Below are 14,851 nucleotides of genomic sequence, written 5' to 3'. Positions count from 1 at the left end.
TTAATAACTTAGTAAAATAAAAATCATAGCCAAAAAAGCCCTTTTCCTTTAAAGATAATTAACCCTTTTCATAAGGCAATGAATGAAACAAAAAAATACAGTCTGCCTTGTTGGGTGGTTGATTATTTTCTCTAGCTTATAGCTAGTTTGCATTAGAAACCTATTTATGTGGGAAATATTGGCATAGTACTGTTTTCAGTACACATTACCTATTTTTTTAAGGACATTAGTTTCATACAAAAAAATCGTGATTTATCATGTGATATTTTGCGTGAAGTTTTAGTTTGTATTGATAACTCTTGATTATCCCTTGAAGTTTAGTGCAATACTTAGCAAAAATAATTGTGGGAACTTAATGTCTGCAGTGATGTATAATACGAACTGCTAGAGTATTTTCTTTTTACTGTTCATTGAGGTTGGATGTATTTGAAATTGTAGATTTCTACATGTAAAATTATCTCCCAGTGAAAATACTTTTCTTTCTTTTTCTCTCTCCTCCACCTTTCTTTACTAACTGAAGGGCATATTATCAGCACTCACGTTGAATTAATTTCACATTTCAAACTAAAAATTCTGTAATTAGGTTGCCTCTGGGGAAGATAGGAAAACATTGCACAATTTAAGCCCTTAATTGTTTGTCAAACTTTTGGATATGAGTCATTTCTTTTGATATAGATAAGAGCTTTACCTGTTGACTCAAGAGCACACTGGCCCCCTTAGAATCAGTGGTTAAAATCCAGATCCTTTTACTTACATGGATCCTGCAGCTCTCTCCACCTTATGGATAAATTTTGAAACCCAGAGGAGTTAGCAGACTTTACCAGGTTTCCATCAGAATGTGTGTCGGATAATCACTTGTCTGGTATATCTCCCTTGCCTTTCTTACTTAACAGCTTCTAGAAGGTGGGATCTGAGCATACAAGAAACACAGGAAGTTGTAATTTTAGTTTCTTCATTATTTTGTTGTTTCCAAAGATTTTAAATGTATAAATAAAAGTTCATCTCCTATAATTCAATAAAAGCTATACTATGTATAAATTTTATTTTTTAAGAAGTTTATAATTCTTTTATGAGCCAGTATATAAAACCTTTAATAAACTAAAAGCATGTTTTAATATAAATAAGCTGTGTATTTATTTTTAAGTTGGTATGAAAAATATCAGAATAAATTACTGGACACTCTTATATCACTGATACAGTCTAAGTTGCTTTAACTTTCAGCATTGAAAAATAGTTTCTCATATGTGAACTTAAAATATGTAATGTAACTCCTTATATTCTTATAAAAGAAAAATATAAACTGGAAAATAAGGATTAATAATTCATATGCTAATCCCTCACCAGAGTCTCATAGAATATTAGCCCAAATACTGCCAAATTTTCGTTTGCTATTGTATAGCCAGGATGACAAAGGTGTCCTTCCCTTACAGTAACATATACACAGGGTTTATTGTACATATATTTAATTGTGTTAACTTGATTAAAAATTGTGATCATTTCATTTGAAGTTGAAGAAAGCTGGAAGTGATGACACAAAGAGACTCGATCTGTGTTATCAGGAAGTAATCATGATGCTGTGGGCAAGATGCAGTAGAAAATATGATTATTAAATGGTTTAAACAAACTGAGTTATTTTTCTCATTTAATAATGAATCTGGATATAGGTAATTTGGGGTTTATCAGCTCAAAGATGTCAGGGCCAGGGATTCTAAAGTTCTCTTTCTCTCATAATGATAAGATGATTGACTAGCTCTGGAACTTATATGCGCATTCAAGTTAAGAATCAGGGGAAGGCTTGGCACCACCCATTGGTCTCTTTTATCAGGAAAGCAAAAACTTTGCCAGGAACCTTCACTAGCTTTCCTTTCCAGTAGTCTCTGCCACATGACCACCACCCATTGCTGAAGGGGTGGTTGGGGAGGCAAGCAAAAGGATTTCCAGCCCCTTGAAGAGAGGGATGGTGATGAATGATTCTTTCGATAGCCAACCATAGCATCTTTTAGTGGATCATCTCTGGAGAGCGGGTGTAAGCCTCCTTCAGATGTCAATAGGAGATTGATAGACTACCAAAATAGAAATGAAAATAGCAAAGTAGTCACTTGCTTCATGAAAAATTTATTGGACCTCTTGTTCATGGCAGACACTACATACCTGTCCTTAGAAGCAATGGAGCTTCTTCTGTACATGGTTAATTAATGGCTGGAGTCACATGACGGTCAACACGCATGACCTTTGTTTCTATTACCCCATAATATTTTCAGATTATATAATAGATATTGTTATATTACAGACAATAATAGAAAATGTTACTTTATTCCTCTGGAGCAAAAGATCTACTACGGATGAAGACTTCTGTAGCTATGACAGAAAATTGTCAGAAAACAGGAACTGCCAATGTGTCCCAGGAGGTGGAGGGTAGAGCCATGCGATCTGTGTTATCAGCTGTGCAGGTAATTAAGGGGCTGTACTGTTCTGCTGTAAAAATGTTGGAAGCGTAGCGTGAAAGTACTAAATAAGGCTTTTTATTCCTTATTTGGATAGTGTTCTTTTCCAGAAACTTTACTTTCCAACTTATATTTTGCTTTTGTGACATCCCTTACATAAAAAAGCAGCTGTTTTTTTAAGTGGTCCAGAGATTGTACAAAAACAAGGTTGAAATAAAAATATTTTTATATAATTAAAAATGGACTTGCAGATGGGAGAGGGTTTTTTCTTTCTTTCTTTTTTTTTTTTTCCTCTAGCATTTCCCTCAGTTGAGAAATCACTGTTTAGAGTAAGTGTGTCTTCTCAACAAAGCAAGGATTTTGGACCTAATGGTAATAGCAAGCTACAGTTTGGAGAGGAAGCCTTTTCCCCTCAGATGTTTCATACAAACGATTGATTGAAGGGCCACACTCAAGACTTGCAGCTCTTTTTACAACTCATGCAATCAGCTTCCTCAGAGTGAACATGCACTTTTTTGCCTCTCATTCTCAGGTCCTGTGGGTTTGTAAGCATCATGAAGTGACCATTAAATACCATTTGGTCCAGCAACTAGCAACTCCACGTCAGGATTATTTCCTTAGGATAGATTTTCCCCAACACAGAAAAGGCTTTATGTATTATTACTGAGAAAAGAGAAAGCATTGAGACTGAATCATTTTGCAAATATACTAAATGTTTGTGAAGATTATATAGAGATGGCTGTGCTATAGGGATACGTTGGTACAAAAAATTTATAATACGATTACAAGTCTGTAAGAAAAAAGTAAACTAATGCTAGAGGAAAAACAACAGTGCTTGCCTTTGGAAAGCGTTATGGTGACTCTGTACTTTTCTATAATTTCAAATTTTTATAAAGGAAAATCTGTTTTTCTATGAAGTGCTGCATTTAACTTTTATCCAGTGAACTGATTTTCCAGCAGTGAGAGCACTAGGCTAGGAGATGGGCAACCCAGATCTGTTTTCTTCTCACCACTAACTGTGACCTCCAATAAGTCATTACCTCCCTGGATCTCCCTTCTCTTTAATAAAAATGAGTTTGTTGGATTAAATAATGAATAAGGTCCCCTTTTAATTATAATTTTATGACTTTCATGACATCACCGTATAGTGTTTAAAGATGCTGTGAAATTCAAAGTGTAATTTTATCTCAGAGAATGGGAAAATAATTCAACTCTCTATTTCACAGGTACGGAAAATGTCCATCGTGTCACTCTCAAATTTCAGTAATGCTTCAAATGACAGAATGCAAGCTTTTAGTGGGCTCTTACATGATTTATTATCATACCGTACATGCAAATTGCTTTACAGAGTTCGCAGTAGGAAGGTATATGCTTCTTTTGGCATGCTCTGACATAGCTGGGTGAACTTAACAGAAAGTAACATTGGCCCTGCCACATGTCACATATTCTTCTTTCATGTTCCTAGGAAACACCAAAAAAATGAGCATGTTTAGTCATTTAATCAGGTTATCCAACCTGAGTCCAAGAAGAAGCAGTTGTCTACAGCTCTCATGTCATCTGCCCCAGGCTTTGGGCAGCTGAGAGCACCAAGGACTCTGTGTCCCATCTGTGGGGAGCAGGGACTCACGGTCAGTCACTGCCACTGAAGAATAGGGAAGCTCAATCAAAAGCAAACAGGCATGATTTTGATGAATTCTCTACAAACATTTTCTGTATTTACATTATGGCCTAGGTCAGCTTACATGTTTATCTAAAAAATATTGTAATAGATCTCTGTATGAAGGAGTCAATAGCACCATTTTGACAGATTTTAGAAATGAAATGTTCACAGCTCCTTTTTCAGTACTTTTCAGTCAGACATTGGGAAGGTGGCCTGTGACCTTGGCTTAGTAAACTGAAATATTTATACTTTATCTTTGTCCCCCAATCCTACATGCACTTGTTTCTAGTTAATGACTGGCAGTCCAAACTACTGCACATGGAGGTTCCCTGTATATAACAGTACTCCATCAATTGAATTCTCTGTGCTGCTGTGAGCTTATGTTCTGTTAGTCCAGGAAACTTTCAACAACCCACAAGTACAAATTTTTCCTCTAGGTCAGAGGAGAAAAGACATACCAGATCATTTCACAAGCCTGAAAAACCCCGGTAAGAAGTATTCTTTTCTCAATGCCCACTAACTTGGGTTTTCTATGCACTCACAGTAGCTCTTAGCTTCTCTTCATCTCTCTTAAGATAGTATCTGTCTTTGCTTCTTTTCCATCCCTGGGATCATAGTCAACCTTTGTCCCTTCTTTGTCCCAACCTTTGTTGTTTCATTGGCCCTGACGAGTCATGCAGCCATTCACTAATCATAGACAATATCTGAGACAAGTAAAGTGGCAAGACTACTAAAAGGATATATAAGGTGTAATCTGACTTGTTGGTAAATATTTTTTAAAAATAAGTTTCTTGAAGATGGAAGTCAAATACTGCCTGCAGTGAGTGATGTAAAAAGGGATTTACAGAAGGGTGTGTCAAGAGACAAAAGGGAGGGGGAGGTAAGAGAGAGGCCTTGACAGGACCAGCTTGATGTTTGGGGAAAGCAGTTGTGAAAATTACACACTTTGTTGCTGGAGACTTAATTCTTTATTACAAGTCATCTTGAAGTCTAAACTTTCAAGTGTGATTCTATCCCAGTGGGGATCGCCCTTTCAGGTCTGATAACTTAAAGGTGAAAATAACTATGACAGAAGGAACCGTGACGTGGGCTTCTACTGGGAAAACTTCAGCAGGTGGTTAGGTGATGTTCTAGAGTCCCAGGGAGTTCTTCAGATATTGGGGTTTTGCAAAGCTTACTCAGAAATCACTCATTGTGTGCTATTATTTTTAGTGACAGAGGCTTTGCTTCAACGGGTGACTTGAAAAACTGTCTTGGATATGTTGGGTGATTTTTTAATTCTACTTAGGAATGCACCAAATTAACCCATCTCCATATAGGAGATCACAGAGGGCTGGGTGCTCTGAGGAAATGCTGCACACTTATCTACCCAGACTAAGAAAGGAGGTCTAATTTAAACTTTGCACAAGTTCCAAGACTTTCCTGCAGACTTAGGAACATTTCCCTGTAGAGTTTAGTCTTTCACACAGGTGCTGTTCCTTCACCACTGGGCCTGGCATTTCTCCACTCTGTAGATTTCTCTTCCCTCTCTGCAAAGATTCTCCCCATCCTTCACATCCAGCCTGTTCCCATGAAGCTTTCCTAGAGCATCATTACAGGCAGAAGGGAATTTCTCCTTCTTTGCATCCCTAGAGGACTTACTGCCTGCTTAAATTTAGCACAGGTTATGTATGTACACCTGTATTTTTTCTCTTCCAACTACAAAGCTCACTCCTAGAGGGGAAGCATTGGGCTCATCTCTGAACTACTTCATCATACATAAGTGTTTCTCAGTGAAAATTTACTGAGAAAATGGGTGACTGGGACGTATTGGAAAGCTTCAAAATTGACACATAATTTCCTTAAAATGTGCTTGTGAGGTAGGCCTAATATCCCCTAAACTAGTACTACTGTTTAGTATCTGGTTCTGAGAGGAAACTTAGCTATTGACTTTAACTATTCATTTCTAAGGGAAGCAGGTGACCCAATTATTGAGAGAAATGTAGAAATGTAAATTTAAGTCTGAACAACTGCCTTCAAGGTCTGACTGATCATTTATAAAAAAAGGCAGGTGGGAGCATGGACTCCTAATCTTTTTATCTCTTCCCTTTCCCATTCCAGTGAAGTCTCCTTATATACAGGAACTGTGAGGAAGGAGCAGAAAATTCATCTCCATTTTACCCTGAGTTCTATAGTGTATCCTGGTGATACGTCCTATTAATTATTGCAACAGTTTAAAGAAAACAGCATATTGTTTAGTTAGTCATGACATTATCTTAGATGTTCCTAATAATAAGCTGATAGGTTTTCTATGCAAGACCTCATTTGTAACCTTTGGGCTACAGATGTTCAAAGTCAACAAAGGTCATGGATGCCTACATTTTCAATATCTGGGTTATCTGCTTCCCTTAAGGCAGTTATTGTGGAATGAATCATTTCTCTGTGACACAAATAGACTAAGAGAAGCGCCCTTCTTGGATTTCTGAGTATGTGAGAAAAGTAAAAGCAAGCATTTATTCAAGGCCCTCTCTTTTCAAAGAAATGAAGTATCTCCCAGATCACTGAGATTGGGGATTGGAAAGTAGCTTCCTTACATAAAAGAATTGGCTCTCTGCCTCCCCCTGGGCTATTGATGAGCCTGACATGCTCATAGAAAGCTACATAATAATAAAGCATATTATTTCCTAAAAATGATTAAATGAAAATCCAGCAGATATAAAATTACTTAAGAACATTCTGAAGGATTCAGAACCAAAGGGCACTCTTATTTCTTCATTTACTGAAGTAACAGCTGAAGATTGACTTAAATGTGAGCAAGTATCAGTATAAGAAATCAATTTTCATGATTTTAAATATAGTGATCAAATTTCTAAAACGTGCTCAAAATGCTAGAAATCTTTTTAATTCTCCTCTTTCTTAACCGGGTCATTTCATACTCTAAATTTATTTTTTCAGGAATGATGCAATTTGGAATTTTTAGTTCTGTAGGGCTATTTCATTGTTATGTCGTACATACAGCACAATTATTGCTGTGAGACCATCTGCAACAGGAACAAAGCTCTCCTGCTTCCTCTGGAAATAAGAACCTTAAGCTTAGTAGAGGAAACCATGGGAATCAATATTCCTAGATGTCAGCAAAAAAGCATTGGGTGCTATGAATGACCAGGGTCATCAGGTTGTTTTTGTTGTTGTTGTTGCTTAATGTTTTGTTTTGTTTTGTTTTCTTGTAGAGAGAGAAACATTTTAGGCTTTGCTGGGCAATCCGGTTCAGTCTCTCTTAAAACTTCTCAGCTCTGTCCTAGTGGTGTGAAAACAGACAATATATAAATAAATGAGCACTGTCGTGTTCTAATAAAAACTTTATTTATAAAAACAGGCCTCTGGTGGATTTGGTCTGTGAACCATAGTTTGCCTGATTCCTAAAAATTGTTCTTTGGAGATTTAAAGTTATTTCCTTGGGTAATGATGTGGAAATTGCTTTTTTAAAAATGTACATATAAGTTTTATGCGTATTTCGTAAAAACCATAGATAAAAGAATGATTGATATTCAAATAAGAAAGTATAAACAGTAGCTTCTAACTCATGTATACTAATAATACCTTCTCCTTGATACGCTTAGTTCACTGGGCATAAGGAATTACTTAAACCCCTGTCTGCTGTTCCCACTCAGTGAACTCACAAGAAATTTTAAAATTTCAAGGGAAATAGAGCAGTATCTATCAGATACAGAATACAATACTACTATTATGTTGTGTGGGCCTACCTAATTAATAAATGGACATGTTAGATAATTTTTTTGGCTTTGGGAGGACTGAGAAATATGAAATAATACTGAGACTAAGGGTGTATGAATAGAAACACCTTGAGAACTTATAACTCAAGTAATAACCTCGATTATAAAAAGTAAACAAAATCATAACTCATGAATATACTATTTGTACTCTATGTTACTAGGAGTTGCTACATGATAGGCAATAAAACAGGTCAGTTTAACAGGAGGCAGTTATGACAGTTTTCAATTTATAGTCATATTTTTATCTTTTACAAACCAGATGAACTACTATACATGGTTCAAGGAAAGGACAAAGAAAGGACCAACCTAGTAAATTTTTATCCACAAATTGTTGTCAGAGTGAGAACACTTAGGGAAAAAACAGCTTCCAAAATTCTAATGTGAAGCCCATTGTATTTGAGTGCCCCCAAATCTCCTAAATGGGAAAGAAATACTATTTTTAACTGACTGAAGATTAAGTAGCTGTCATTTTTAACAATGGGTCATAGCAAAGATTACACAGATATAAACATTCCATATCCATGGATTTTCCAGGTCAATCTTCAAAATGTGCTGAAAACAACTATTAAGAACAAGCATGATTGTGTAGCCTTAGCGTTGCTGTTCAAAGTTTCAGACTAAATTCTGGGCCACCAAGGGCCCTGCATTTCTCCAGCAAGTCTGGGATCTTCCTTCCGGGTTTTAGAAGATATCACAAGCTGAGAGAGCAGCCTGACAGCCAGAAGGATGGAACAAAACATTGATTTGGGACAAGCGGTAGCAAATCAAGATATGGGAAAGGGTAGCTGACTGGTGGAGTCCCATTTTTTCATTACTGAATAATGGCAATATACCAATATTCAAATAGCATCACTTTCAGTCAGTGCACGGGAAGAGCTTTCTTTCCACTTTTGGCTCATTTAAGCTCCACCAGGTCGGACACCTGGAGTCTTCTGAGTAATGTCTGATTCCTGCAAAGGAGTCAGATGGTCCGCTCTCATTCAAGGCTTCCATCTTGCTCTAGGTGGACCTCTGGGCCAGGTGATAGGGAAAAGGCTGAGTCTTGAAGGATGTTAAAATCATGCAATCAAATCCTCTAGAGTATATCACAAGCATTTATGAAAATCAGAATTTTAAACAAGCAAACATAAATTAGTCAAGTTTGTTATTGCTCTCCAAGATAAGTATATAAGTGGTTGGGCTTTGTGAGCTGAGATTGTATTATCTGAACTCAGGTGATATCTGAAAGGAGTAATGACAAAAACTGGCCCTTAGTAGATGAGAATGTAGAAAGAGAAAATGCTGAACTTGGTAACCATGGTGGGTAGCTGGTATCTCTCCAGTGGTCTTTTTTTCCCTTATTTGTCAAGGAGCCAGAATCTCACCCTGAGTTGTGCCAGGGGAAGAAAAGGACTTTGAAAAAAATGTATAGAAAGTTATTGGGTACATTTCTGCTTATCATATAGTTATGAATATTATAATGCCATTGTGTTTGCATGCACATAAATGTTTCTAAAAAACACCGATGACATAGAGAGAGTCTAGCCATTAAGCAGTATTTAACCAGTAAATGCTCAGATGATGACAATGACCCTAATCAGGAACATATCCATGATGAACATTAAGGAAATTGGAATATGACCTAATAGACAGTAATTGCAAGGATATTACAAATCCTATTATGTAGGCAAATGTCTGGAAACTTTGCACCGTCTAAAATAGACCTACATAACCAGACCGAATACTCTGCAATGACAAGTAAATTACATAATGGCATTGTAGTTATGTAAATGACTCTGCTCATTATATTTATTTCAGTTTTATGTGGCGTCAACCTTCATCCAGAAAAACCGAGTGCTGATTCACTTCGTTGACTTTTTTCCTTTTTTCTTTTTTCATTTACTTTGCAAGAACAATCCTAAAACCAAATAAATGGTTTACTAATTTTATTCTTTGCCTTTTCTGGCATTTACTTCTGTTTTCCAATTTGAAATGCAACCAGATGCTTCTGTGGAATAAAAACTGAATTATGAAACAAAATGGCTCTCTTTAAATCTTCGGTCTGTAGGCAACCCACCAGCAGTTACCTTGCATGTAAAACTGGAAATAAGGATTGCTAGACGTTCTAAATTACAAAATGTGTTTAAAATACTATGTAATTGAGGTCACAGTAAAAGGCAAGCTATTCCTTTCTTTTTTAAGTTTGCCACTAAAAATGGCTATAGAACCTTGAGGATTATTCTAAAATAGCAGTATGTAAGAAAATTCTAAGTCTTTTGAATCCATGTATAATGGCAGTGTTGATTAAATCGTTCTAAGGAAATCTAAAAAATGCCAGCCGGTGATCATTCCCATTTTGGGGGTTACTGGGATATCATCCTCCTCCTCATCATATAATCTTTATCATGCAAATTTGGTATGTTTCAGTAGATTTGTAGAAAGATTGCCTGTTAGAAAATGATGCTCAGCTTAGTCCAGCCCTACAAAATCCTATTAACATTTTTTGTGCCGTCCCTCCTGAATGGGGGCTCATGGTTTGCTCACAGTAAATTTTCATACATAAGAATACTATTGACTTTATGGCAGTACTCAGGAGACTCTAGCCGGTGGTCAAGATTCCAGGGCCCAAAGGAGGACTCGAGGGATTGTAGCCAACAGACAATTTTGCAATGCCCAGGAAAGTACTGTTTTCTAAAAGTCATGTTGGGAAACATCCCTTTGAAACACATGATTAAGCAGATGTGGCCAAGAGTTTTTACTTATTTCAGTCTATGACACTTCTGAACCATTTTCTTTTTGTCCTCCTACCAGCTCATCCATGTGAAACTGAGGCAGCTCAAATCCAAGCATTGGCAATCCATGTGTCATCTTGCTTAAGAAGTACTATAGAACAGTTTTGTTCCAATACATTAGCCACTAGTCACATGTGGCTATTAATCACTTGATGTACTAAAGGTATAACATGTACTCCTGATTTTGAAAACTTAGTATAAAAATTCAAAATTCAAAATATCTCATTGAGTTTTCATATTGATTATACATTGGAATAACAGTACTTGTTCTAGATGATAACTTCTGCAATCATATTATTCTAATTTCTACCTTATTTATGCGTTTGTGGGACAAATGAGCTCTTAAAGTTTGGAAAAAAACCACTGGGATTCCAATTAGACTTTTTTTTTAATGGGAACATAATTCAAGATTGTCTTTCTTCATGGCTCCTGCTACATGAGGCCCAGAGGCACAGTCAGGCCTGAGCGATGGAACGACAGAACAACTGCCCTCCCTTGGAACAGTGGGCCGGGAGGGGCAGTATGTACTGATCTTCCAACTAATTACCACTTCTAAGAAGATCCATTTCCCTCTCTTCTTTCCTTTGCCAATATATGGGACACTTACCCTGTATGCCTGTTAAGTCTCATTAGGAAAGGTACACCAGGCAACTGATCTTACATGGAAATGTTAATGCTTAGTGAAAAAGGCATTCTTAAAGATTAAAAATAGTGAGCCCTTTACAATTACTAACATGGAAATTCCGAGAGAGGATAAAGAGGGAAGGAGAGAAATGCGGAAGAGGATAAGTACTCTCTACTAGCTAATAAAAATAAATCCAAACAAAAAATGTTCTTCTGAACCCAGATGATGTGCCCTTAAGGGCTTTTTTCCTTTGTCCATGTTGGTCAACTGCCAGGCCCCTAAACGAGGGACGATGAGAAGTCCTACCTTTTCTCCTTTCAAGAAGGAAGTTTTGCACTTGGAAAGCAGAATGTCTCCCAAGGTCCAGTAGCCCCCAGGAACCGGAGATTTAATTTCGTTTTCCAATTTCACAGTTTTGAGGAAGAGCCAAAATAATATAAGATCTTTTTTTGATAAGGATTTTTCTGTGACAGTCATTTTTACTGTCCATCATTTTGGTCTTTGAGAATATTCCTTTTTTAAAACTGAGGAAACTTAAAATTGTGATGCATAAATCGACAAAAATGTTCACTTCAACTCAAGCTAGAAATAGAAGTCCTTGGAATTTAAGTGTGATTTCTATGGGGGAAAAGTGTTCATATGAAAATCAAAGAAAAATACTTTGAAAAAAATCATGGTGAATTATTAGGTCTAATAATTCTATTATTAGGTCTAAAATTACAGTTTCTCATAAGTCTGATTTGAAATCAGTGCTTTCTTTTCATTTTTTTAAGGTAAATAAAATGCTGCACTGTCCTAAATTTCTTGGCATGGAAACTAAAAATTAGATGGTAAAATTTGGGCAATACTATTCCAAGTATGAAAAAAAGAGAAAACAGATTTTCAGAAATATCTTTAGTTCATAAGCAATAGTTCATAAGGTAACTATCAACTGAAGGAAAAAAGGAATTTCACAAACAAAAGTTTCCTTAATCTAGTTAAGTCTATATTGAATGATCTTATAATGGAATATTATTCTCACTCTATTCAGACATTGGACACCAGCCTGTGGGGTAGATTTTTCTGAATATTTGAAACTTGGTAATTGTAGAGTTTATCCATAAAACCGTCACTGTCTTTAAAGTTGTACAAACTCATGAGTAAATCCAATTTTATCAAAATGACAAGCAGTCAACCTTTGTGAGTGTAAGTTCAGGTCTTAGCTCCTCTTCTTCCCTCAATTTCCAGAGCCCACCTTAAGTGTTCTCCATGAGAAAGAAACTGCCATTAGCAGGGGAAGGAAGGAATACATTCCTCAGCAGGAGTTTGTAAAATACCTTCTCCAGGATTGTAAAATGGCAGGAATTTGTGATAGGACATTTTTGGTTATTCATAATATAGTATGTATAAATAAGGACAAAATAAGAAAGCATTCTCTACATAAGCTCTAAGTGCATTCTGTTTCATGACCCTTAAGTATGCTTCAATCTCTTACCATTGTAAGTGGGATTTTTTTTGTATGTATCATGAAACTGTAGCCTGTAACCATCTCCTTGTAAACAGTTTGAACACATTGGATAGTCTGAACACATCTGAAAAGTATGATGTGAATGCAATGGGACACATCTTAGAGCACTACCTAATATTAGTGAAGCGAGAGCTGAAAGGAATTACTGCTTTATGAAGAAATCCAAAGGATATATGATGACTAGGTTTTCAAAGCAATAACAATTTACTAGTTACTTCAATGTGTGCTACTGGTCCCTGAACATGTATGTTTTTAAATGTTATGTTGTATTTACTTGTGATTTCAAATTTAACTCCTCGGCATTAGGTATCCGTTGCATACCATAGAAGACACTATTTTTTCATAAAGCAGTCACATGCATGAATTTAGGATTACCAACTGATATGTATTTTTTTTTGCACCTCAAAAAACAGAATCACTATAGTGCATATCATGCTTCCACACCTTCCTTGCTGAAGGACAAAATGCGTAAGATGCCAGAATTTGACTTCTAGATTGAGAAGAAACCAGATCAGTACTCTGGCAGGATCACATCATTTTGCTGAGCTCCAAATCCCAGAGCTGGGTTTTCTTGCCCCTCTTTGGGGGCTGCTGCTTCCTCCACGGTCTTCAGCTTCTCCTCTGCTAGGCCCTCCTCTATTTCCAGGTCAGCCACCTTTATCCTATCCTCTAGTGCCTTGGGCACCATGTTGGTAGCATTTCTATCAGCATCTTTTACTTCCCCTATGGCCTGTACCTTCATCAGCTCAGCCTCTGCCCCCTCAGCTGCCACTTGGGCCCCACCTCCTTGAACTTCCTCTCCTTCCAAAATAGCTTTAACATCTTCACTGCCATCCTGGATCAGAGATGATGCTTGGCTAGCCTTCTGGCTCTCTTGGATGCCGCTGTGGCTGCTGCTGGCGCTCCCCAGCCGGGAAGAGGCCACTACGGCCTTCACTGCTGCCTGATGGGAAACAGAAAAGTGTCAGGTGTTACTTCCACTTAAAATCTTGAATCAGAGCTCAATCTCACCTTTGCATTTAGGGAGCTTGTTTTATCTGTTTTATATTTTCAAAATATATTCCAAGATGGTTGAATGAAAACTCCTCTGAAGAATGAACAGCAATATCTTTTTAATTTCAGGCCTACTGTATTTAATCATCTGGACAAGTGAAAGCTTACACTTGTTTTCAAATATTTTGGACTTTGTTTCCCAAAGTGTTTTCATGGAACACTAGTATTACACAACAAAAGAATTCCACAGTCAAGTTTGTTTGAGAAGTCCTGGGTTACACCAAGGTTATTTAATCCAAGGTATTTCAAAGCAGTTTGATCACACAACTTTTAAGGTTTATTTAGTCTTTATCAGCCTGTAAGTGATGGCTAAATAGAATATTATTTTTGACCCTCATCTGTTCTCTGAAATCCTCTGCAGATATAATAAGTCCTAAACACCATTATTAAGAGAAACCCATCTAATATATATTCCATATATATTCTATAAAAAGATACATTTTGGATATATCATATGAATTATATTTTAGATATATCTTATATATCTACGTCATGTGAATTACAGATGCCCTTTGAACAACATGGGTCTGAACTGCAAGGGTCTACTTATGTGCAGATTTTTTTCAACAGACACACTGAAACATTTTTTTGAGATCTGTAACAATCTGAAAAAACTTACAAAGTGTGCAGCCTAGAAATACCCAAAACATTAAGAAAAAGTTAGGTGTTATTGTAAGAATACAGCACATAATATATTTAACATCCAAAATATGTGTTAATTGACTACTATTGGTAATGGCTTCCAGTCAACAGTAGGCTATTAGTGATTAGGTGTTTGGGGAATCAAAAGTAATACATAGATAGATCAACTGTGTTTAGTAATTGGTGCCCCTGACCCCAGCATTGTTCAAAGGTCAATTGTATTTTAATTTCATCAAGTATGGGAATTTATTTATATTAGAAGATACAGTTTTTTAAAAAAGTTTCCCAATTTCCACTTATTTAGAAAGAAGGCAACTTTCAAAATGAGTATGTTTCCTGAGCAATGCTGTTCAAGCAGTACAGTCTTAATTACGTG

General features: G+C 36.5%; 1 protein-coding gene across 6 annotated transcripts in view; it reads right to left on the bottom strand.

Moving 5' to 3' along the window:
- Positions 1-4,743: 4,743 nt before the first annotated feature.
- CAMK4 (calcium/calmodulin dependent protein kinase IV) overlaps positions 4,744-14,851 on the bottom strand; it is a 326,108-nt gene continuing 316,000 nt past the window's right edge. For all 6 annotated transcript variants that reach the window (XM_047728971.1, XM_047728970.1, XM_047728973.1 and 3 more), the window contains one exon: positions 4,744-13,723. In XM_047728971.1, the coding sequence (XP_047584927.1) occupies positions 13,292-13,723 (432 nt within the window). In that variant the 3' untranslated portion in view covers positions 4,744-13,291. The remainder of the gene's footprint in view (positions 13,724-14,851) is intronic.

The sequence above is a fragment of the Lutra lutra genome, chromosome 5 (genome assembly GCF_902655055.1).
Source record: "Lutra lutra chromosome 5, mLutLut1.2, whole genome shotgun sequence".
Taxonomy (NCBI): Eukaryota; Metazoa; Chordata; class Mammalia; order Carnivora; family Mustelidae; genus Lutra; species Lutra lutra.
This window is presented reverse-complemented; position numbering and strand designations above follow the sequence as displayed.